We start from the raw sequence: 25,841 nt of genomic DNA on the forward strand, positions 1-25,841 counted from the left end.
GACTCAGGCTTAATTTCTGCATCTCCAGTGGCATTTAGGTAATATGCACTCACACACATCTATAATAGCATCTATCTCCCAGGGTTGATGGAAAAAATCAAACAAGGTTATAAATTACTTTATAGACATTAAGAAGTGCCAAATAAATGCTTTTGTCGTCATTGTCACCATCAGGGGGCCTCTGAAGTACTTAAGTCCTTTGAGCTAAGCTGTTCATAAACAAACAACCAACAACAAAAAACACCCTTCAAAAAAGAAGTATTTTCAGCCGAAGTTTGTGAGAAAAGATTACATGAACTCTTTTCTCTGTGCAATTGTTTGACCAAGGGATAAGATGTGTACAGAAAGCAGTGCACTCTGATCCTGGGTTAGCTTTAGCAAACAGGGAAATGGTACAAGAACCAAGAATTGAAGACAATAAGCCAAGCAAATAAAATACACATTAAAGCCAAACTACTAACCAATTTCAGTCAAAACACACAAGATCTATATGATAAACATAGTTCAAGTACTTACATATTTTTCCCCCTAAAGGAATACAAACCAAAATACAGTTAAAAAAAGAAAAATGCCAAAGTCAACACTTATCCGTTTTAATACTAGAACGAAACTTTAAGATGAGGCAAATACAATATGGTAACAATTTTAAAACGAATTTAACAGTTTTTTTAAAAAATATCATACACCTAAAAATAAAATGGAAAAGTAATCTTTTCTATAATAAAATTCAAGTGCTTTTAGATATAGAAGGAAACTTCCCCCCAAAAAACTGTTGTGCTTATTTCAGATCACTAGAAGAGATTTCCTTAAGACTAAGAGGTAACCTTACCCTAGACAGTTGAGTGGGGTTGTGCTCAGAATTCATGCCCAGACAGCAACAGTATGGTCCACTGTAGTGACACAGCTAGCCGGTCTGTGCTGCAGCAAAGGGCTGAGGAGGAGGCAATGCCCTAGTCAGTCCACTTTCTGAATTCCATTTCTCTCACCAAAAGGCCGGCGGATGCAGTCAGCAATAACTAACTGTGCCCCATTTAAACAATCTGGTTTTGTCAAAAGGGCCATTTAACCTACTCTACATTAACAGAACTGCTGTACCTATATGACTGCATCAAACTCGAGGAAGGAACAAGGGAAATGATTTCCCTTCATCATAAGTTTAAGCAGAAAAGCAAATGAGATAAATACAAGGTGGTACCAATTTCAAAACTTCAAAAGTGTTTGGTTTTAACACTTAAAATAAAACAGAAGAAATAATCCCTTCCTCATTTATCTGCTAATCCAGTAATCCTTATACTTGGGGAGAATACTCATGTCTGCTGGCGCAGAAATCAAGCACTCATTCCCCTTAAATTATTATTATTAAACATACCACTCAGGTACCTACCATAGACAGTAAAAATTAAAATCCTAACTGAAATTATTACCAAAAAAAAAAAAAAAAAAAACCCCACTTTTCTCTTTAGATCATAAGATCTAAATATTTCTGGTGCCCTATAGAAAAGACCTTCATGTAACAGAAAATCTAAGATACATACAGTGTGACTTCTGTGACACCCTGTATGTAAAAGCTAAGCTTGAAATTTATCGCAACGTGTTTATTTTTCAATTAACTGTAAACATTTAAAAAGCAAAATCTCTAAAGTGAGGTCACTGAAACATCATTGTTAATGCAACAGTAACTTTAGGCCAACTAAAGTCTACTGAGGACAGTTGATGTTTTTCTTTTGATAAAGGATGGCTTAACTGTATGTTCTGAATTGGTGATGTTGATTGGTGTTCTGATTGATCAATCTACATGTCCCTTGGGATGATGAACAAGTGTTAATATGCTGGCATGTGGTAGAAACCTACAATATCAATGCTCTAAAACATATACCATGTAATGCAGTTAAGAGTTATAGACCTAGGACATACAAGCAATTGATTAGTACTACATTCATGGAAACCCTGATTGAGTCATGAAGCTCAAGGCCAGAAGTGGAGCTACATGAGGTAACTGTGCACAGAAAACTCCCCAGAAATGAAACCACTAGCTTTCAAACAACTACTTGCAGTTGAAGGAAAAACAAACTTTTTTATACTCAAAGTCAATGCCTGATGATTTTTTCCCAAAAAGATAACATGAAGTATTTAAGAACTAAATTTGAGAAAAGATATTCCAAGAAGATTAGAAATATTGGATATAAAATAATTTCAACTTAAAGAATCCAATTGAACAGATGATATTAAAAACAAAACTAATGAAGTTTTTCGTGTTCAGCAGTTTGGAAACGCAGAAAACAATGTACAATCACCGACATTCATGCAAATAAATAACACTAGACTGGTGTGCATGTTGCAAGACTTAAAGTGCTTCTATGCTATTGATAGATACATTTTTGAGGATCCCATCCAAATGTACCATATTTCAAAGACTATTGTGAAATTTAACTAAAATCATTTCATATACAACACGATTCATCGGACACCTTCGCCAGGAATGTGAACCATGTCCGTTTTAAGTGTGAAAAGGCATTAAAAGAATTGGCTCTTTTCAAAAAACAAAAAATATCACACTCGTCACTTGGCAAGGACTTTTCCTTTCATTCAAGGAGACATCCTTACCACAAATATAATGATGTCTTTTCTTTCCCCATAAAATACTTAAAAGTCGGTTTAAGTTTTATCAAATAATCTAGAGAAATCACTTAACTGGCTGATATATGATCTTTAGTACAAAATGTCTTGTTTATAATGCATTCGCTTTTGAAAAACGCCTTGCTCACACCTTCGAGGTGAGTGCGACAGTCTATCTGTACTGGCTTCTCAAAAGCTGCCCATAATCAGTATCATACACAAAATCCCTTTAAAGATCGGGAAATTGTTGGTGATAGGAAATTAAGTCACAGTTGCTCAAGATGTCAGAATAGCCACACAAATGACCGATTATTTAAAACACCACAATAGAGAATAAAGAAACTCGGCCTAAATATAAAAAGACAAAATTCTATGCTAACAATTACAAAACTCCCTTTTCTCAACTGTGTGTAGTCTGGGGGGAGGGGAGAATATGAGATGTTGATATTGACAGTACACTAAAGATATTCTCAGAAATATATTGGGTATATGGATAATCTGATTGTGAGAAGCATTCCTGGCTTCCATGCCATATCAAACAGATGTATGAACGGGAGTGACCGAGTGGGAAGGAGAGGAGCCTCGATCTGAAGAGGATGAAATAGATCGTGTAGCAGCTTCCCGCTGTAAATCTTCCACTCTCTTCTGAAGCTCTGATCTTATGGCAAGCAGCTCCTTGAGATTCTGGTGAATTGGCATCTGGTGAGTCGATAGAAACAGTTAGGTTTATTAGACATCGGAAGAACATTATTTAACATCATCACCCGGATCCTGACCTCGTGTTGTTGTAATAACATGATGACTTTCCCAGAGGCCAATTTCTCTATTAGACAATAGCCTCTTTATATATGTCAACACATGCAGCACAGCTAATTCTTTACCTCCCTAAGTTTACAATGCTCGTCTGTGAGAATAACACAAAAGGATGAGAAAACAAAAGCCCCCCCCCCAAAAAAAAATCTCTCTTTTTAAAAGAATCAAAACATTAGAGAACCATCATAATGGAAACCATAAGAGCAGAAAGCACATTTTGTGATAACTTTTCTTTTTCCCTTATTTCTCCATCTCTTGGCAGCAAATTCACAATAGTATAATTTGTAGGTATTTAAAGGAAAACAAAACAACTTTTAAAAAATCAAGGTGAAGATTTAAAAATTTATCTTGGTAGGCATGGTAAATTCAACAACACATGTGATGAAAATAAAGTGCATGCTTCAAACTGAACAATTTATACATGGACATCTACTTATGTTTTAGAATTAAAATTTTTACTGATAATCTTAGTTTCATTTTATACAGTTAAATAATGTGTTAGCACATTAGCAGAAATGGAATAGTGGCAGCAAAAAAAAAAAAAAAAAAAAAAAAAAAAAAAGAGCTTCAATAGCTTAACATTAAATTAGATTAAGTTTGAACATTTGTTCCTTCAAAAGCTGGAGAAACCAATGAAAAGACCGTCTAATCTGGATCTGATTCTCACCAACCCGTTACTGGTGTGGAAAGAATGGGAACAGAGTGGGAAAGAACACTCCCTGTTAAAATATGTGACAAAAGAGAAGGAAAGGAAAGGCAGACCCTGCCTGCCAAGAACTCAGCCTGGACCTAAAATTTTACAAGGGAAATCAGGAAGCCATTAAGATAAATGTTATTCTTAGAAAAGATTTTGAAAAGATAAGGAGTCATTGAAAGAGACCTATAGAGATGCACAGGGAGCTAGGGGACAAATAGGAAATTTGACAAGACACATCAAGGCAACAGAAGTAAGACTAGATGATGGATGATAAATATCAGAGTACAGTCCCATCCCGTGACTAGAGTGAACCTGCTCGGGGTGATGCAGGCCGTGACAATGGGAGGAGGCAAACCTGTTCAATTCTCAGCTTCTCTTTTCTGATTAGCACAATGTTCTAACCCGAGGTCTTTTTGAATTCTGACATTTTGTTATGTAATGTTACCTATCCTTCCCAGATTTGTCACCTGCATATTTGATAAGTGAGACCTTAACAATAATGTTCAACAGCACAGGGCCAAGCCAAGATCTCTAAGGTACTCCATTGGAGGCTTATATTCAAGAAAAATTTGTGGTAAAAAAGCAGCAGTTTGGAGCATGGTGAAAAACTGATTTTCAAATTATCTGAAAATAAGGGAAGAAACTAGAAGTCATCTGAAATCATCACAGATGTTACTACCAAAAAAAAAAAAAAAAAATCAATGGGGAAATCAGCATCTCTCAATTCATGTCTCCTGAGCTGAGTTCAGAATCATTTACCCCATATAAAGGACATTATTGAAGAAAATATGAGAATAGGAGGAATTTCATGTAGAATACTCTACCTCCAGTAAACCACATCTTTGCAGTCACACAACTGATTGAAGAAGACACCACATACCTACCCAATTGTTTTAAACTTTTTTTTAAAAAAGCATTTGACTCTGTAGATCAAAATGCAGTCATTCTCCATCAACGAAGTGTCTCTCATGTATATGGTAAAAGAACTATAGCTCCCAAGTTGGATCCAAGAGATAACTTTGATGAGCCTCTGATTAGTAATATAAAGTGAGGCAGAAAACAATTAGAAATAAACTCAGATATTTGCAGCTGTCAGGGAGGACACCGAACATAAAGTCCAAGTGGCAGATGTGTTCCCACCGACAGGAAGGTAGCTTGCTTACGGGTCATAATCGTGCTGCTTGTAACAAGCCACAGAACATTTCAGAGCCTTCCAAATGAAATTCCTAATCACTCACAAGAATCTGACTTAGATGTAAAGGAAAAACAAAGAATTCCCGGGTTCCAGCTCTGATATGCAGTTGTATTGTCAACTCTTGGTGCTAGTCTTACCATTCATAGATCTTGGACAAACACCACAGAGGGTTAATTATGCAGATCCAGACATGAAGAAGAAGGAGAATAGGCAAGATTTCACTTGGGTAACTGAACAATAACCCCAAGATTCTCCTTGAAACAAGGACTCATCTTTAAACACCATGTTTAAAGCCTGTGTTAAACACCATGCTTATATGCCTGTGGAGATGCTACAGGTCTGCTGAGAAGGGCATAATGCAGATTAAAAAAAAATCAAAATTGTGGATCACCCAAAAGGGCGACAGAGTGGGACGTGGTGAGAGTAATTCAATTGCAACATATTACCAACGATGAATTATGTGCAAAAAGTTCCATCAAAGATACCAAAAGACAAGAATGATACGAAAAGGAAATAGTAATGTAATGAAAGTGAGGGATAATCAATCAACTGCCTATATATCTCACTGGTATCTGAATAATGTGAAAGGACTGAAGGGCAAGGCCTAGCATGTCTCATGGATCCCTCACAGAGGACTTAAAAGATATGGGCAAGAACTATACAAAAGAAAAAAGGTACGGTTAGGCTATAAGCCATATCCACATTGAAGAAATCACATACTAGCCATGTGACCCTGGATGAGTCCTTTTTCACCCCATTTGCCTCGGTTTCCTCATCTGTATAATGAGCTGGAGAAGGAAATGGCAAAGCACTCCAGCATCTCTGCCAAGAAAACTCCAAAGGGGATGACGAAGAATCAGATATGACTAAAATGATTGGCTAATGGAGATGATAAAAAGATATGGATATCTTCCATATCTTGGAAGCCCAAGGCCAAAAAAGGGAAAGATGTGTGTGAAGAAATTAGCCTGTCGACAGACACAATGGTAATAGAAAGTCAATCTGTGATCATCTCATTCCCCCATCATGTACAAAAATGAAGGAGATGAGAAAAAAAACAGAACATGTGTCTTGGCATGAGAATGGATTATAGAAGTGTATCAGGAGCCCAGATCAGCAGTAGTCAAATAGCCAGAGGCTGGCATACTGGGATGGCTATACTTGCCAGGGTGGTGATCTGGAGTTCACCATTATTTAATTTACCTCTTACCCTGCGGCAAATTTTAAGTACATAAGGGAAGAAACAGCTTTCAATATGTTAAAGGCAAGTATTTGTTTTGTGAGTCACAAATGTCCTGCCAAATTTACAAATTATTTATACAGACCGGTCAAAATATTTCAGATAGTTTCTTTTTATCCTGTCCTTAGTATACAGATATGCATACCCGAAATACTCAAATGCTTTATGTATTTTCAGCACTTTCATTTTCTCTAATAGACAGCATCATACAAATCAAGATGATCCAGGTTCAAGTGTGATAACTAGTAATGGATGAATATGCTCCATACCACTTACATAGGAAGAGAGGGCTTGGATTAGATAACAGTAACAGAAAAACAAAAAACAAACAAACAAAAAAAAAAAAAACAAAAAAAAAACTAACAATACTATAGTTCCCCAGCAAACTACAGAACTATTGTGAGTTATATACTCACAACTGCTGAATACAGTAAAGTCTAGATGAGGAGATAAAATGCAAGTTGGAAAGTACCATGAAATACCATGTCTTCATCAATGAAATGAATAAAAGATCACTGAAAAATTAAAGAGAAGTAAATTTTCACCATCCTTAATATATGTCTTCCATACTTTTTGAATACTACTTTTACTAGAAAGCAAGAGAAATGTTTGTTTTTGTTTTTTTAAATCAAGTTATCAAAAAAAAAAAAAATCAAATTATCAAATCAACACCTGAAATACCTGAGGTCTCATTCGAGGATTCCAACGGACGTAATAGTTTACCCACAATTCCAAATGATTCAGACTAGCAACAGGATATAAAACGTGATTTTCATAATTCACATAGAAGGGATTCGAAAATTCATCCAGTTGGCTGTTAATATAGGACCACAGAGATATAGTTTTCGTGTTTACACCCTAGAAAGATAAATGGAAAAAAACACAATCAATTTCTTCCCAATATTTTCATGACACGCACAAGAATCATTGCTGATTTTCTTGAACAGTATTAGAACAATGAAATAAATTGGCACCTGTAATAATCATATAATAACTCAAAAGCATACACCCTGGGCATACAACAATAAAAAAAAGAACAGTCCTTCCCTTTGAGAAACTTCCATTTTAACAGAGAATGAGGAGAGAGGAAGAACGCAAAATAGAAACACTAAGGAGGAACAAAGGAGATAATTTAATACTAGAATTGAGTCTTAAAGCTAGTGATTTGAAGAGATTGAACATGACTCATGTTCACTCGGAATTTTTTCTTCTGTCAACATTAACAGGGTTTTTTCTTAGTCTTTTCTTTTCTTTTTTTTTTTTTTTTTGGTGGTGAGGCAATTGGGGTTGAGTGACTTGTTCAAGGTCACGCAACTTATAAGTATCAAATATCTCAGGCTGGGGGCAGCTAGGTGGCGCAGTGGATAGAGCACCAGCCCTGAATTCAGGAGGAGCAGAGTTCGGATCTGGTCTCAGACATTTAACACTTCCTAGCTGTATGACCCTGGGCAAGTCACTTAACCCCAGGCTCAGGAAAAAAAAAAAAAAACCCAAAAACCTCAGGCTGGGTTTAAACTTGGGTGCTTCTGACTCCAAGGGCTGTGCTCTATCTACTGCAACACCCAGCAGCCCCTATTCCCACATTTTTTCCAACCAATTCTTTTGTCTTAAGGCCAATTACCATTGTAGATGTTCTTCTCTGAACACTTGCCATTTAATATTCTTCAATTATGATGCTCAAAACCAACTACAACAATCTGAGGTGAAGTAGAGAGCTGGTCAGGCCCGGCACCTCCTCTTATGCCTGGAGGCGATCCTGCTCTTACTAGAGATCAATATCACATTCATTGTTATGGCTACCATAAGACACTGCTCACTCATTGACATTGCAGTCAGTCCTTTTTATAGCTATTACTAACCACATCACTCCTATATAGTATTTTAAAGCTGTGACTGGTCCCAGGAAGGAAGAAGGAGAAGGCAGAGGGAGAAGACTATGAGATTGTAAAATTGGGTGACAAAAGATAGAGGTGTCCTCAACTGAAATAGCCAGGACAGGTGGAGGGGTAGGTTTTAGGGGGAAGATGATAAAATTCCATTTTGTACGCACTGAATTTGAGAAACATCTGCAGACCTATGTCTTAGGAATGTTAATTTGGTAGGTGTGTGGGAGATGGATTGGAAAATATATTTTAAGCAGGGAGAACAGGGAGGCAATTCTAATAGCCTCTGTGAGGCCATTCAGGCCTGCTGAAAGGAGGAGAGGGGACAGATGGAAGAGATGTCAGAGAGATAAGAATGAAATTTGGTAACCGACAAAGTAGGATATGGTTAAAGGAGAGGGCATCGCAGTAAGAATATGTGATTTACAGCTTAGAAACTTGAATATCATCTTTGACTCTTCCTTCTGCCTCCCCAGTGGCCAAGTCCTAGCTTTCCTATCTGTGTAACATCTTTGACATTCATGGTCTTCTCTCTACTCACATGGCCACTACCCTAAAGCAAGCCTTCATCAGCACTTGCTTTTTCATCATCACCACTTTTATGGCTAGCAGGACACGCCTGGAGTCAGAAAGACTAGTCTATCCTCAGAGACTTGCTACCTGTGTCACCCCGACCAAGTCACTGCACCCATTTGCCTCAGTTTCCTCATCTGCAAAATGAACTTGAGAGGGAAATGGCAAACCACTTGCGTATCTCTGCCAAGAAAACCCTAAATGAGGTCACGAAGAGTGGGACAGGACTCAAAGGAATAAATGGCCTACCTCTTCGCCTCCAGTCTCCCTTCTCTGATTTATCCTCCACATAGCTGTCAAAATCAACCTCCCTAAGGCACAGGTACAAGCTCACCACATTTGAGGGATGCCTCACTGCTGCTAGCATCCAAGCTTTAGAACACTCTTTCAAACTTTCCACAAGCTGATTCTCCTCTAACTTCCTAGTTTTCCAAACATTATTCTCCCTCACCTACTTCATATTTTAGCTAAAGAGGCCTTACCAGCTGACCCCTGAACTCAGCAGGGTAGGCAGGCCTTTTGCTCAGAATACATTTCCTTTTTATTTCTACTTTTCAGATTCTTTATCTTCTCTCAAGACTGAGTTTAGTACAAACTCCTTTGGTTAGCCTTCCTCAGTGGTTTTCTCTTCTCAAATATTACCGGTCCGTTCTCTTTCTCACTTCTGAAATAGCATTATACTTGGGTACATGGGAGAAGTAAGTCACATGATGGAGCTGGCAAAGCAGGTACTTGCTCTCCGGAAATTGGGGATTTTTAAAGTCTGCTTTTGATAGTCACTAAACTGTGTATCCTAAGCAAGTCATTTAAAAGTAGGGCCTTAGTTTTCATGTCTACAAAAATGAAAGTGCTGAAGTTTGTGACTTTAAAGGCCTTTTCCAGCTTCAAAGCCACAATTTTTCATTTTGGGCCTGGTATCCTGAAGGCCCAGTATACCATAAGCATTTAACAAATGCTTACTGAATTCACTTGAAAGGACTTTAGAGAGATTATCAGGTCCATTATATGGACTGAGAAGTCAAGTGAGCTGCACATGGTCACCCACATCTAAGGGAGGGGGCAGGGTTTGAACCCGGCTTCTCTGATTCTAGGCCTACAAGATTAGTGCTCTCTTGAGTAAACAAAGATTTTTAGTCCAAAAATAATACGTAAGTTCAGACTGTGAACATTACTTACTGCATAGTTTAAAGATTTTAGTGTCTTTGTTCTTATTAAAACATAGATGAAAGAACCTAAAAACTAAAATATTATTCAAAAGTAAAACTCAAAATCAAACAATTTATTTAGGGTCAAGTAACTTGTCACAAGAGATGCACAAAAACTTTCATTCTGAACTTCTCCTTTTTGGGGGTCTTCCATTAGAAATTATATTTAATTAAAAAAACCCCAGCAAACATAAAACCATTAATTTTATGTTTCAGAGGTTCAGTTTCTCTGGCTTTATTTTTAGATTTCTAATGCCCTTTTTTATTTCATAAGTTACACTTTGAAGGAGCTTTTACCACGTTGTCAGTTTACATGACAACTATGCAAGTAATAAACACATCTTCAGCTCCACCTAGTGGGACCTAAAAGTATCTGAGGATTTTTTTGGGGGGAGAGAACTTACAGAGCTGTCACAGTTAAACACTATAACTGTTGGAGCTCTATTCTGAGCAGAATTCAGGGTAAGATAAGATCCCATCTTGGATCTCATATAAAGGGTTTAGTTATCAAAACACCAACGAATTGTTACCGGTAGTTTGACCTGTGGCTGTCCCAGGGCAATAGACAGAGCTTCAGATTTATCTAAAAGAAAAATTGAAAACAGACCACTAGCAGTATCAAAGATAATAAAGCTAACGAAAATTAATGAAAATGCCTGCATCCAAGCTTAGGAGTTTATGTAATCTGAAAACATTCTCATGATATTTCCTTTAAAGATCCACACAATTCTCAGCCTCACAGAATTCACAGAACCTCATAAGGCACCGAAATCCAACAATATCAACATATCCACTAGATAGCATACCCAGCTACTGGAATGGAAAGACCTCTGACACTATTTGTATCATCTTTGGCAATCAACAAACCTGCATGGACCTCAATTTAATATTATTTATATGGATATAAAAACTGAGGAAATCGAGGTCCATTTATATATATATATATTTCATTTTATCTTCACAACCCTGGAAGGGAGGTGCTATTAGTAGCCCCATTTTACAGATGAGGAGACTGGGGCAGATGGAGGTAAAATGAGTTGCCACAGAACTAGCCAAGTACGTGAGGCTGGATTTGACCTCGGGGGCTTCTTGTCTCAGTCTAGTGCTCTATCCATTGGAGCACCTAGCCTCCTTTGAAGCTAATAGAAATGAAGTGGCAGATCCAGAGCAGCTTTAGGGGCCCAAGCTAGCCTGCCATCAATCCCCTTGGGCTGCACAGACTTCCCATACTTTGCCAGCATGCTGCCGCTGCCTCACTCTGGATCTTCTAACCCTGGAAAACCTTGGCCAGGCCAGGCCTCTCACCACTATCACACCACCCTACGGCCCTCTTAATGACACCTCCCACTGCCTTAGTTTTCAGCAGAATACACACTGGTGACTTGGTTCTTTCTGGGATTTCTCCTGTAGAACTTTATTCTAACAATGGTAAGTAACATCTCCTTTCCCTGAATCTTTTAAAAAGCTATTCTTCTAAAAACCTCACTGCCAGCCAGACTGGCTTTTCTTGACCTTGGCTTTCTCCTTCCCATAGGAATAAAAAAAGGAATTATTAGATTATGGTATGTGCATGCATGTGCAGGGGGAGGGAGCAATAAAAGTATTTAACCAACTATAGACAAGTATTAACTATAGTAGAATAAGTCTTTTAATGTAGTTCGAACTTATTGATCACTTATCAAACATAACAAATGAATCAATTTATATTGGCAAATGTTCTGCTCTCAGTTTGCTTCTCTAGTTGGTACTATGCTAGTGTCAATTCACAAAAATATGAATTGGTTTATGGTTTACTATACAAACCTTTTTTCACGCTCCACAGAATAAGCCAATAAAAAAAAATAAATGAATATACCTTTATTTTGGAAATGTTTTAGGTTCCTTTGTACCTGTTAACATTCAATATACCTAGTATATTCAATACCTAGTACATTCAATATACAAAATATTGAAAAAGTTTTGCAAATCATTTTTAAAATCACTGAAATGATTTCTATAGATGATGGGATTTAAGGACCAATAAGGGATCAGCTGTAATATAGCATTATACTACTAGAATGACACTGATAATACCCGCCTCCCCCCCCCCCCCGCCCCGCCCTTTTGGTTTTCTGTCAATGAACTAGGCACTAAAATCTCTGAAACAATGTCAAGGATATTTACAGCTAAAGATGATACGATTTACTTGACATTTCTGTAGAGAATTAAAGTTCAGTTTCTTTACGGAGTATTTTGTCTTGACATCTATAGCTTTCTAATGGGCTTAATATTTTTTTATTTTTCAGTCATGTCCAACTCTTTGTGACACCATTTTGGGGTTTTTTTGGGCACAGATACTGAAGTGGTTTGACATTTCCTCTTCTAGGTCATTTCACAGATAAGGAAATTGAGGCATACAGAGTGAAGTGAGACTTGCCCAGGGTTACAGAGCTAGGAAGTATCCAAGGCCAGACTTGAACTTAAGAAGATGAGTCTACCTGACCCAAAGTTGGGCACTCTATTCACTGAAGGGCCACCTAGCAGACCCTTACTTAAGAATGTTATTCAATTCAGGAGGATTGTTCATTTAGCTTATGAAAAGGTTTTTTTTTTTTTTTTTTTAAGTAGTAGCACTTTTTTATTAAATGCCACAGAAAATCCCTTTGAAACAAAAATCCTGAAATCAGACAAGAGACCATTATGTTATCTGATTTAATCCCTCAATTTGTATATGAAGAAATTAAGGTCCAAGGAAGGTAAAGATCACTTGCCTAAGGTTAAAGAGCTAGGACCCAATTCTCTCAAATCCTAGTCTTATATTTTTTCCGCTAAGCCATTTAACTATAAAAACATCTGAATGAACATCATCAGCACAAAACAAAAGCAGGGCATATTTACCTCTTTTAACCGTTGCTGTTCACAGTTACACAAAAAAGTCCCAAAGAGGCAACTGTAAAGATGATCCAAGATGGTAATCAAGAAGAGCTCGTTGAATTCAAATGCTGAGGGAAACTTAAAAGATGGAGAAACATTTGATTCAGATTTTAAAGCACACAATCTAAAACACAATCATATCAACTACAAAAATGCTTAGCTGTACTTTAGCATCTGACTAAATGGGAACAGATTATGAGAAAGTAAAAGCTCTTTATCCACTCAACTCTTCTGGCTTGTCACAATTTTAACAAATTAGAAGGTAGCTTAGGGTTTGTTGTAACTTAAAACAAAGAAAAGCTTCCAGGGCACAGAGAGATTTTGTTTTAAACCTCCCAGGCAATAGTGACATGTATTAGTGTTGAGGATAGAACAGACCGGGAAGTGCACTTGGCCAACCTGCTGCTGCTTGGAGTCATGAGCTGGTACGGTGCTCTACACTGGAATTGGATTCTGCCATTGATTTTTGCCATTCTCACTTTTTATTATTGCTTTATTGGGGAGATGGGAGGAGGTGAATAAATTCTCAAGTCTTGCATACCTATTCTCTTTCTTACAGCTGGGAGCTAGAAGTTCCGTGTCTGTATAGTCTGGCCATTAGTATTTTGGTGTTAACTAGACACATGGGGATCATAGCAGAGAAAGGCCACCTCTAGTCTAGTATTCCTATGAAGCAACCTCTCAATTAGAAGGCTCCTCTGAGGTCATCTAGCCTGACCCATGTCTTGAGAGGAATCCTGTCAACAGGATCTCAGATAAAGAACTAGTCTCTGATTGAAGACTTCTAAGTGATAATATTTTGGGACTCGTATTAACACACAAAATACCACACACAACAAATACTATCTAATTGAGGTTTTCCTACAGCAGAGATGACAGGATTTCTCTGGCCAGTCCTGGCTGCGTGAGCCTGGGCAAATGATTGAAACTCTCAGGGCTCCAGACAATTTCCAAGATCCTAAGTTGCAGAGCAGGAGCTCTGAAATCACAAGTCCAGAAAAATCATTTTCTTTTTAATCATTAGTATGCATCTTGACTTGTGTGACTCATACGAGTCACTAGTTATTCAATTAAATATTAAATTAAATTATACCGATTAATATATATGTAAAATTGAAGAAGCAGTTACTTCAGTGTGCCAAAAGTTTTGGGGCAGTTTTACACTTTAAGTGCATAAAACAGCCTTAATTGAAACAAGCCTTAGTAGCCTAAAATTTCACGAAGACTTAGAGCACCTCATATTTTCATACAGGGCTTCTGGATTTAAAAATCAGCTAACAATAATTTTTAAAAAATTAATGAAATTCTTATTGCAATTTCATTATGGACAAAGGAATAAGTGCAAAACCAATGTGGTCAATGTTGAGTTGTCCAGTCCTTTACCCATCACTGGTCTGAAGAAGTCAACAAAAACTCTGGCCCTGTACCATGGTGGGTAATTATAAAAGTTGTAAAAACATCTCTCTCTAAATTCCCTCCAATAGCTGAATTTGAAGTCAGCTGTATTTTCCTCTTACCGACAGATGGCTAGCACTAATGGACAAGTTCCTCCCGCTATTCTGGAGCCACAGATGCCAGCATGTGATGAAGAATGTGGCCGGGAGGTGTGGGGTAAAATAGAAACAAGAGACGTAAAGGACCATAAAGAACGTCTCTCCTCCATCCTCCTCATATCACAAGTGAAAAGCTGAGACTCAGTAATACCTCCTTGGCTCTGAATGTGTCTGCCTTTTGGGCAGACTCTTGGTGTTCCTGTCATTACACCTGCTGTGTCCTTCTCATTACTCATGCTGCTCTTCTAGAGTGTCATGATAGTATATGAGCTGGGAAATCAAAAACTAAGTTGGTTAGAGTAGTTCAGAAAGGAAGAGTAAGTTGTATTTGAGAGAAGCATTTCTCTATGAAGTACGGGAAATGGACTTTGTTTCTCCAGAGGCACATCTCTGTTTCCTTTTGAATTCTTGGCTATATTACAAAGCAGTTACCAGATAAATGACCTCTGGAATAGTGAATCTGTCCTGTAACTTTCTTACTTTTAGTTTTCACAGAAATAATTCAGCAGAGGGATTCAGTGTATTTGTACAAGCAAAGACTTGGGTCCTCTTAACCCAGGGCCATAAAATCTGATGGTGCACAAGGGTTTGGGGCCATCACTGGCAAATGCACAATCGGCCTCTTAATCTAGCAGTGTTGCTGAATGTATACCCCTACACCTCAAAAGGATCAAAAGATAAAAGGAAAAGACTCATCTGTGTAAAAATGTTCATTGAATCACTTTTTGTGGTAGCAAAGAACTAAAAACGTGGTAGCCTACCAACCGGGAATGGTGGATGAAACTATGGCATATGAATGTGATGGAATATTATTGCACTTCTAGAAATGAATTCAGTCTTGAGACATCTAGTGTGAACTGATGCAAAGTTAGTAGAACTAGGGAAAAGAGTTTAGAAGAAACCACAGTAGCATGAAAGAAAACAACTTTGAAAGAGACTACAATGATCAAAGCAGTAAGCCATTATGACTAAAAGAATGATGATAAAGCAGGTCTCCCCCAACTTTTTGAAGAAAAGGTACAGAGGACAACACATTCTCAGACAGTCCTGTGATGCAATATGATCAATTTGTGTGCAAGAGGATCAAAAATGACCATCTTCCCATCAATGAATACAGAAAGATCATTCTATCTAGGAACTTGACTGAAAACATAGCTAATATTCAATCTCATTATAAAATGTTTTAAACAAAAGACTACACATTTTTGCATAATACTTTCTAAGTCTCTTACCTGTTTTGTCATTTGCCAGACACAATCAATGAACTGAAGAAATATAGGAGATCTGTCAGCGTCCGCGTGGTTGTCATCACCATGGCCTACTCGCTTTTAAAAAGAAAACAAACCAGATAAAGCTAGGCATCTTAATGTAGGATGGAAATAATCGAGAATTGAAGTTTCATGTTTGTTCTTATTCCCCTTACTTGGGGACTTTTCCAGTCTCTCTATTGTGCTCTTATATACAGATGTTTTATCACATTCTTTCATGTAACTGAGGTTATTAAAGACATATATGCACAATCAACAAAGTTAATGATTTAAAAAACATTTTGAAGCCTGGCCACCTGCACAGGACACATATACAGGTCCTTTTATCTACATGAACTACCTATTGGCAGTTGATTACATTAACACCAAAAAACTATCTGAAAAACTTAAGAGCTTCTTCTCTTTTCAGCAGCATTGACAACCTGGGAGAGACCCACGATATCCTTGTTTTTATCTAAAAGACAAAATGTCACCTTTGAGTTTATTTTGAAGTTAAGCCCAGTACAGCCTAACGGTACAAAGCTAGCTGGTTCTTGGATAATTATTTGGGAGTTGTAATTGCAATGAGGATGCAGAAAGAAGATACAAAGACATACCATCAGGAGCACTATGAATTTTACATTTTCGTGTTATTCTATTATAGTAACCCACTATTCCTAGGATACAACAGAAAATAAAGTTAAGATGATGACACCACAGCTTACCAAGGCAAATCTGTGCCCAAAGCTTGTCCACTCTTTTTCTACAAGGGCCTCAAATCCTTGAATGGTACGGTAATAGCTGTCCAACATAAGCATAGCCAGAGACGTGAGCTGTGCTGTTCGATCCCAGCCGTCACTACAATGTATCACCACAGAAGTTTTTCCAGATTCTATTTTATCAGCAATTCTTAATGCTCCAGCAAGAAGCATCTTCAGAAAAGAAAGCAGACATTTTTAATACCTTTTAATAAAAAACTGTTCACTTCCAGGTTAGTAGGAAAGCAGGGATTTCAAACCTCTTCACTACAAGCCATTTGCATCATCCCCCTTTTCTCTAGTTCCTCTGCAAATAGGACTTCAACTAAAACTTCACTTAAGGAACCGAGCTTGTTTCGGTTTCTTTTTCTAATTTCAGACTTGAAATCACCAGATCATCCCTATTTTCTTTCCTTCTTCCTCAGGGGATGAGGTGGCCCTACTCACTTAATAAGCATCTGACCCTGGATAAAGCACTCAACCAAACTCTATATACTCCTTAGTAAAATAATAGTAATAGGACTACCCTCACAGGGTTATTTTGAAGATCAAATAAGGCAATGTAAAGCAAACCTTAAAAATATTAAGCGTGAGCCACCACCATTCTTATCTTCCTTGCCTCTCTACTCGCATCTGAAGCTGATTCTCTCATATCTCCTGGAAGAGTCCTGACCCTTTGATTATCACTCTTTCTCCCAATTTTCCACCTCTCACCCTTCTCTGGCACACTTCTGCAAAGGAAGTTTCAGTAGGCCCCTCTTGCTTCTGGAACAGAATAACTCCTGTTGGACCTGTAAAGCTTTTCCCTATCTGGCTCCCGCCAAGGCTTCTAGACTCATTCAACCTTACTCCTCCTCCCTATTCTTGCTTCTACTTTGTGCTTCCATGCCTTCAAGTCTCAGTCGAGGAGGCCTGGAGAGGCCACTCTGATTGCCCAGTTGTTACTGTCCCACTCATCCTGCAGATCATTGGGCGGCCATTCTGTATCTCTAACCAAGCTCTAACCCCTCAACAGAATGCAAGGGTCCTGGGGGCAAGGTCCATCTCCCTTCGGTATCCGTATCCAGATGCCTCTGAAGCGCTGAAGTTTGAAGAGCTTTATGTGCATTCTCTTCTGGGCATCTCGGAAACGCTGTGACAAAGCTATTGACAAATGAGGAAACTGAGGCTAGGAAAGCCATTTGTCCGTGTCCGCACATCTTTGAAGTGCTGGAGGCTCTTTGGTTAATTACAACATTAGGCAAAATGCCACTCTGTCTATACAGTAGCAAGTGGTGAGATAGATTCACTAAGAATTCATTATCAAGTACAAAGTATATAGAACCATAGCTCTGTAAGGAACCTTAATGTAATTTCATTTAAGCAGAACCTAACGCACCCTTGCACAGCCCTGACAGAGGAATTGGCCAACCACTACTTATCTGAAACCCTTTGGTAAAGGGAAGCTGGCTGGTTTGGAGCGGCTCCATGGATGAACTTCCTCATAAAAATATCAACATAAAGCTGACTTCTCTGTATTCTTTGCCCAGTATTCAGTGTTTTTTCCCCCTCTAGAAAGATGCAAAATCAATCTTTCCATGATAATTCTCCAGCTCTCTGAAGGCACCTCACTGTGTTCCCCCCATCCTATCCCAGCCTAACACCCCCAATTCCTTAAACAACTAGCCAAAGGAACGCTCCTCGTGGGCAGGCCCTAGTAGTTTCCTCTCTGTCTCCAGCAGCGAGCAAATATCTGGAATGGGCAGTGTCCAACGAACCCTCACTGGGGAGGATCCCTTAGATGACACGGCCAAGCTGTCATCCTGGTTGCCCTCCTCAGAGGGTTTATTTCCAGGCTCATTACTGTCCTTTTTGGAAGGAGGTGCCTAGCACAACATAGGTGGTCTGAAAGGCACAAACAGCTTTTCTCAGCCCAAGGCTTTCCCTGGCAGCCACTGTTGACTCCATTTCAGATTTAAACCTTGGGACCTTTTTCACTGCAAGTGCTAACTAGCTATGCCTCTCTAGTCCTGGTCATTAAAACCAGTGTTCCTTGAGGACAGGCTCTATTTCCTTTTCGTGCTGTGCCTCAAAGCAAACAAGAGAAAATGTATGTTAGGAAAGCTGGGAGATATGCTGAGGGAGGAGAGCTTGCATCCTGGTTCAGCTACTCACAATCCAAGTCAATTAACTACTCTGAGGCTTAGTTTCTTGATCTTTAAAATATATGTTAGACTACATGATAATATAGATGTAAGGTCACTTTCCACTCCTGTTCTCATTTAACTGACAACATCCTTGTTGTGAAGCACTACCTGTGAACACCTTTTCCTCCACCCCTAAGGACACATCAACATTTTTGTGCACACAGAGGAAAAGAGGTTAAGTATCAGGAGATAACATCCAACAGAAATATATTTTTGCTATAATCACAGTTTTAATAGCAGAGTTCTTAGGTTAGAAACTCCCTTTACCCTTATGTAATTCCTTTGCAAAACCCCATGTTCCTTACCCTTATGTATTCCAACCAATGTGTCGCATCCACGTTGGAGAGCCACTTGGCCTCATCAATCGAGGGATACACAATTTCTTTCAATTTACGTAATGATTCTCTCATCACATGAATATTGTGAATTTCCAAGAATATCAGCTCAGCGTTTGGATAGGCACTTTCACTTTCATATCCTCCACCTTTTGCCTATTTAAAATAAATTTAATACATTTAACACTTCCTAGCTGTGTGACCCTGGGCAAGTCACTTAACCCCAATTGACTCATGCAAAATAAATAAAATAAAATAAATGTAACATGCTGATGGTTTATACAGAAAATAGCATTCAAACTACTTTCAGAAACAATGATTGGTACTTGACATCCCCCCAAGGTTTGTTTTAAAGTAGTATTCTCAAGTAAATTTGCTTTTTTTCAATTTAATAAACATTCAATAAGCTGCTATTATTTGCCAAGCACTATGATAAAAGCTAGACACACAAATAAGAAAAAGGAGCAGCCCACTGTTGGAGAATGAAGTGATGAGATTTCAGGTGAACAGTTTACCCTAGTAAAGAGGGGAAGGGCCTATTGTTTTGTGGAAAAGAAGCCAAGCGAAGCTACTGATGGAGAACTTCTTTATGAAGAACTCATGCTGACAGTGCTAACTCTGTGTTTTGGTCTCAGTTTCCCTGACAAAGAAAGGCTAATGCCATTTGCAAATCCAGATAAAATCTCAATATGTCATCTCTCACAAAATTTCTTCAGTGTAAAAAGATTTCCAAGCTCCAGTCAATGACAGATCTCAAGAAGTTTGGATTAAAGGAAAAAAAAAATCCCCTACAGCGAAATAATCTGGAGAACATTTTGGGATATTCTGGGGAACTAAAATTATTGACTCCTTTCCATAATATAACTGAGAAATTAGTATAGAAATAACTTTTGTAAATGAATACTTGCTGTCATTATCAAGAATAAAGATATAACATTAAGGGTAATAAGTTTAAAATACAGAATCAATCTACAAAAAGCATGGCTTGAGACCCAGGTGTGCTGCAGCTGGAAAGCATTTGCAGAGAAGAGCTGGCAGAAGGAAAACAAACAAAGTGGAATTTGTCCACATTTTTCTAACCATCTTTTTTATGGTCAGCGGTAATTCAACTATTGGATTCGATTACAGCTCAGTCTGCAATGTGCTGGACACAGAAGCTGAAATGGGACCCAAGATGACAAAGTCAGGGAGAATAGCTTGACCAAACGAGTATACACATCAATGAAATCACAATGGGAAATAACACCATCTTGAAACAACATGTAATCATTTTCCAAGTTATCATAAGAAAAGAAAGGTAAGAAAAAACAAAACAAACAACCCCCCCCAAACCTATGAACTTTACTTAAATGGGTACACTGTCCATCAAAGCAAATTGAAAGCCTCCAGACCATTCAATCCTACATGATTACTGTCCACATCTATATCTTCCCAGAAGTCTGCCACAGAAGACCTCACAAAGGGTCCAGCCAAGATGATGGGGACCTGATCCAGGTCTGTCCATTTGGATATACCTCACTCATCACACATCTCTTTCATATCTTTAACAATGCTTTCTCTGCACAATTTGTGATTGGTAATAAACATAGTTACCTATTTATGACCACTCTGAGTGAGCTGCAATTTTGAGTCTTCACAATGCATGTTATTCCATAATACCCAGACATGGAGCATTTTCTTTCTCATATTTAATTATGGACCCACTTGTTTATCCATCTGTGGTGTATGCCCAAGATACATAAATTGATGGACCAGGGCTGCTCATTCAACTACATATCAGTCTGAATAACACACATGTCATTCATTTGATTTTTCCTCTATAGATCATTAGATTATAGATCTCTCCCAGATAATTCTGTGATGTTCCAGAGCAAGATGTAATCAGACCAACATCCTCTGCAAAGAGAGCTGGAGGACCTTACCATGTAGAGCAGGGACTATTAATTTATTTTTAGTGTCAGACTCCTTTGGACAACTGGTAAACCTAGGGACTGCTTCCCAGAAGAATGGTTTTAAATAACTAAAGGAAATTCATAATATCAGTTAGAGGTGAGTGAAAATAAATATGTAATTTTTTCCTCCATCCAGCTTCAAAATTGAAGACCTGTGATTTCATAGGTAAAGAGAAAACCCAACAAGGACACTCCCTTTACCAATGAAGATCGGTATCAGTTCTGCTGTTTATAGGCTTAGAAAATTGTCTCGAGGTATTGCGAGGTGGTGTATTGTACAAGGCAGGTCTTTATTAAATGTTTAATTGAATTGCATTTCTAGAAAAGGGAATGAGAGTAGCCAGACACAGAAAAAAGTTTTAAGTATGAGCTACCTGGATCTGGAATCAGAAAACACATCTGCTAGACATAGCCCAGCCACTGAAAGAGGGTTCAACTCCCTGAGACTGTTTCTTCAGCTATAAAGAGAGGATGGTTTTTAATAACAAATAACTTGCCTCAAAAGGTTGCTGTGAGAAATATAAAATCTCATATGTGTATGAGTGGTTCTTCTTATTCTCTCAAGTTTAAGTTAGATCTGCCCTTTTGGAAGCTCACTGACGGAAGAGTAGAGGATGGGCTAGAGTGGAGGAAAGCTTGCTTGCAACAGGAAGGCCATATGTGGCAAGCACTTTACTTCATAAAGTGAACTTTATCTCATTTGATTCTAACAATCACCTTGGCAAATAGGTACAAGCACTCAATTTACAATCGAATAAGCTGAGACAGAGGTTAAATGATTTGTTCAGGGTCACACAGCCAGTAAGTTTCTGAGTTCACATCTGAACCCATGTCTTCCTAACTCTAAGCCCAGGGCTCCACTCACTGTGTCTCCTAAATGGCAACTGTGAATTATGGAAAAGCTAATTTTTATAGCAGTCTGTCTTTATAGTTTTGTCATACATTATTCACCCTCCCATACTTGAAAATTCAGCTACAATAGAGTATGGGAGAAATAGAGAATAGAGTATGGGAGTAAAGGAGAAGCTGTGCCCCACTTCAAAGATTGAGTATCAACTTTAGGCCTGTGCACAGATAAAGAAAAGCTCTACAAACACATGTGTCTTACAGCTGAGGGCAGACATGGCTAAGGGTACTGTCATATAGGGTGCACACCAACAATGTTGGCCATGATTTGTGAAAACTGTTTTAATAATACAGTAAATTCTTAATAAAAGAACTTAATTCCCAGACAATTCTAAGTTCGTGGTACCACTGGACTTGATAAAGTAAACCTTTGGAAAGGAAGCTATGAAAGTTAAAAATGCACTTTTTAAAAATTCAGAAATGCTATTGCCTCAAGTTCGCTTCAATGAAACAACTGTTTCTTTCTTGGGACATTCAGACCACTTCCAGATACATTATTAGTTGGCACAGCAGACAAGATTTCTGCCCATGGAACCACTTTCCCAAAGTGGTAAAGAGGAAAAAAGAGCCTCATCTCCTAATATTAAAAGTACAGATCAGAGACTAGTGTAAAGACAACTCCAAATCTGCTGGCTGCTCAGAGTGACCCCCTAAGTAGGTGAGAACTCACTCATTTAAAATGCAGACTTTTTCTAAAAGCCTTACTACTCAATTGCACTTTTTAAGCAACTCTAACCATCACATACCTTGTTAGTATCAGCAACACTGTTTTGTCGGGCATCAAAGATAATAAGTTTATGTGACTGGGCATTAGCATCCATTATGGTCTGCAAATATTTTTCATCTTCTTTGCAGCGTTTATCATTCGGGCCCACAAGCGGCTGGCTGCATCGAGTAATTGTTGCCTGACTCTCAGGATGAATCCACGACAAGACCTAGTTTGTTTGGAAAATACATATGTCAGTAGAAAGTCCATAATAAAAGGAGTTGTAACTTCCTCCCTTCCATATACTCTACCACCCAGTGAAAGTGGCTCCCTTGGAGTTCCCCTGCACAAACTCTTCCATGTTCAGTTTTTACATTGGCTATCTCGATATCCCATTTTCTCTGGTTATAAATAAACACACACACACACACACACACACACACACACACACACACACACACACACACACACACACACACCCTCTCTTTCTGAGAGGGTGAGGGAAAAGAGGAGAGTGGGATAGTTGATGAGAGGTTGAAAAAATACCTAAGCAGCAGTAAGGACTCACTTGAGATTGCATAGCACAAATAGTGGACCCACACGTGTAGGAACAAAGCCAGTGATGGTGGGAATAATCCAAGGCTGAGGCTCGGCAAGTCGCAATTGGGGATACAAAAGGGGGGTCAGGGACTCAAAAAAAGACTGTTAAGTTAAACTGATTCACCAAGAGATCAAGATGGGGAAAAGAGAGAGTGCAGTAGAGTAGGAGAGAACTGAGGGGATCACACTAGAAGTCACAGTGTGGATGAAGAGCAGAATTTGGTAAGGGCAAAGGAAGAAACAGAAAGCCAATAGATCGTTTTTAGATAAAGCGATGGGTTTTTCAGAATTCTTGAACGTGGAGACAGCATATTTATAGATAATGGCAAGATCGAGGCTACGACCATCTTTGTGTTTGGCCAAAGTGAGGTATAGGAGTATATCACGGTAAGTAAATTCAGGAAATGAGTGGCTAGGGTATTTGAGAGAGAGTGTTGACATGTATGTTAAAATCCCAGTATAAGAGCTGTAGCTGAAGAATGAAGAAAAATTATAAAGTGGGTATCAAACTTGCTGAAATTGGAAGGATTTGCTGACAACAGCTGCCAGGATTTGCATTAGGTGGCAGATATGAATAATATGGGCAGAACTTGGAAGAAGCAAAGGGGAATGTAGGGAGTATTCCAACTCTTTCCGAATTTGACTAATGAGCTGAAGGGAATGACAGAAGGTACAGCCAGTACTGGAAAGGTGGCCAGGGTTCCTGTGTCATTTGGGAGTGGGAGGTCCCAGGTTTCAGTGATTGCTAGAAGATGAAATAAATGGGATGAGTTAGGATGAAGGGAAGTTTGTCCTCTATGGAACAATCATTCCAGAGGTCACAGTGGAAAGAGTAGGTGGAGACAGGAATAAAGCATCAAGAGATGGGGAATAGAGTGTGGATGATGGGATGTATAGGTTATAATCATCATTTTTTACTTTTCTTTTTTTTTTTTTACCCCATTTTTTATCTTTCTTTGGATCCCCAGCCCTTAGCCCAATGCATGATATAACAGGTGCTTAATAAATGCTTCTTGACTATTTCAATAAAAGTGATGAGATACTAACACCCACAGTTCCAATGGTCTTGTGATGGAGAGAGCCATCTGCACTCGGACGGAGGACAGTTGGAACTAAGTGTGGATCACAACATAGGATTTTCATTTTCTTTGTTGTTGTTTGCTTGCATTTTATTTTTCTTTTTGATTTGATTTTTCTTATGTAGCACAATAGTTATGGAAATATGTATAGAAGAATTGCACATATAACATATATTGGATCACTTGCTGTCTGGGGAGGAGGAGGAGGGAAGGAAGAAAAATTTGGAACACAAGGTTGTGCAAGGGAGAATGTTGAAAATTATCTATGCATGTGTTTTGAAAATAAAAAGTTTTAAAAATTAAAAAAAAAAAAAAAAAAGAAGAAACTAAGGCCTGGTTTAAAGTAACTTATTCAAAGTCACCTATATAGGGCTATCACTAAAAAAAGAAAGCTTTTAATATTTCCAAATTCATACAAAGATAGTTTTCAACATTAACCTTTGTAAAACTTTGCCTTCCAAATTTTTCTCCTCCCCTCCCTTCCTAGACAGCAAGCAATCCAATATAAGTTAAACATGTGCAATTCTTCTAAATCTATTTACACATTTATCATGCTGCACCAGAAAAATCATCAAAAAGGGGAAAAACCAAGAAAGAAAGGCAAACAACAAAGGTGAAAATACTAAGTTGTGATCCACATTCAGTCCCCATAGTCTTCTCCAGATGCAGAAGGCTCTTCTCTATCTCAAGTCTATCAGAATTGGCCTGAAGCATTTCATTGTTTCAAAGAGCCATGTTCATCACAGATGATCATTACATAATTTTACTGTTACTATACCACTTACTTTAAAAATAAAACCTACACATAATATACTTCCTAAAGGTGAAGATATAATTAAAAATTAATGTTACCTAAGTTGTAGAACTAAAAGCCTGGAGTAGCATGAATCAGGTTTGACTAGATGCTCGCTAAGAAAAAGCAAAAGGTATGTTAACAACCTAAGACTTCATTTGCTCCATTTGGATTTGATCAGCTTCTTTTCATTTCTTACTTTCCCCCCTTTCCTTCTCAGGGGAATTGATTTTTGATGCTGAAGGCAAATTCTAAACATGACAGTTCATTCTTGGCTGTTATTTTATTAATAAAGGTCTCCCTCTCCTGCAATTATAATCATATGTTTATGGAATATTCTACTTACCAGCTAAGAAAATGTTGCATTTTCTCCAAGATCTGCCTTTGAATATTAGTGATGAAAAAAATTTTTTTTTAAACAAATTCACACTCATTCTTTCCTGTTAATCATTCTTCCCCTTTTCGATTATATTTTGAGAGAATCACTTTCTAGTTGGTCTATTAGCAAAGTCACCCTCATACATGTGAGTGCACTAACCACCATAACGCTGCATAATGGACATAGTAGACTATAAAAGTTAAGTTAATAAA

The 25,841-nt window shown here is 38.2% G+C and overlaps 1 protein-coding gene across 6 annotated transcripts in view; it reads right to left on the reverse strand.

Moving 5' to 3' along the window:
• Positions 1 to 579: 579 nt before the first annotated feature.
• The window catches only part of MTMR1 (myotubularin related protein 1), a 53,086-nt gene continuing 27,824 nt past the window's right edge, over positions 580 to 25,841 (reverse strand). For all 6 annotated transcript variants that reach the window (XM_074278106.1, XM_074278105.1, XM_074278103.1 and 3 more), the window contains 7 exons: positions 22,819 to 23,007; positions 19,185 to 19,370; positions 16,661 to 16,867; positions 15,921 to 16,013; positions 13,100 to 13,213; positions 7,243 to 7,419; positions 580 to 3,315 (listed from right to left, as the gene is read on the reverse strand). In XM_074278106.1, coding sequence (XP_074134207.1) covers positions 3,151 to 3,315; positions 7,243 to 7,419; positions 13,100 to 13,213; positions 15,921 to 16,013; positions 16,661 to 16,867; positions 19,185 to 19,370; positions 22,819 to 23,007 — 1,131 coding nt within the window. In that variant the 3' untranslated portion in view covers positions 580 to 3,150. The remainder of the gene's footprint in view (positions 3,316 to 7,242; positions 7,420 to 13,099; positions 13,214 to 15,920; positions 16,014 to 16,660; positions 16,868 to 19,184; positions 19,371 to 22,818; positions 23,008 to 25,841) is intronic.

The sequence above is a fragment of the Sminthopsis crassicaudata genome, chromosome X (assembly GCF_048593235.1).
Source record: "Sminthopsis crassicaudata isolate SCR6 chromosome X, ASM4859323v1, whole genome shotgun sequence".
NCBI classification, from domain to species: Eukaryota; Metazoa; Chordata; class Mammalia; order Dasyuromorphia; family Dasyuridae; genus Sminthopsis; species Sminthopsis crassicaudata.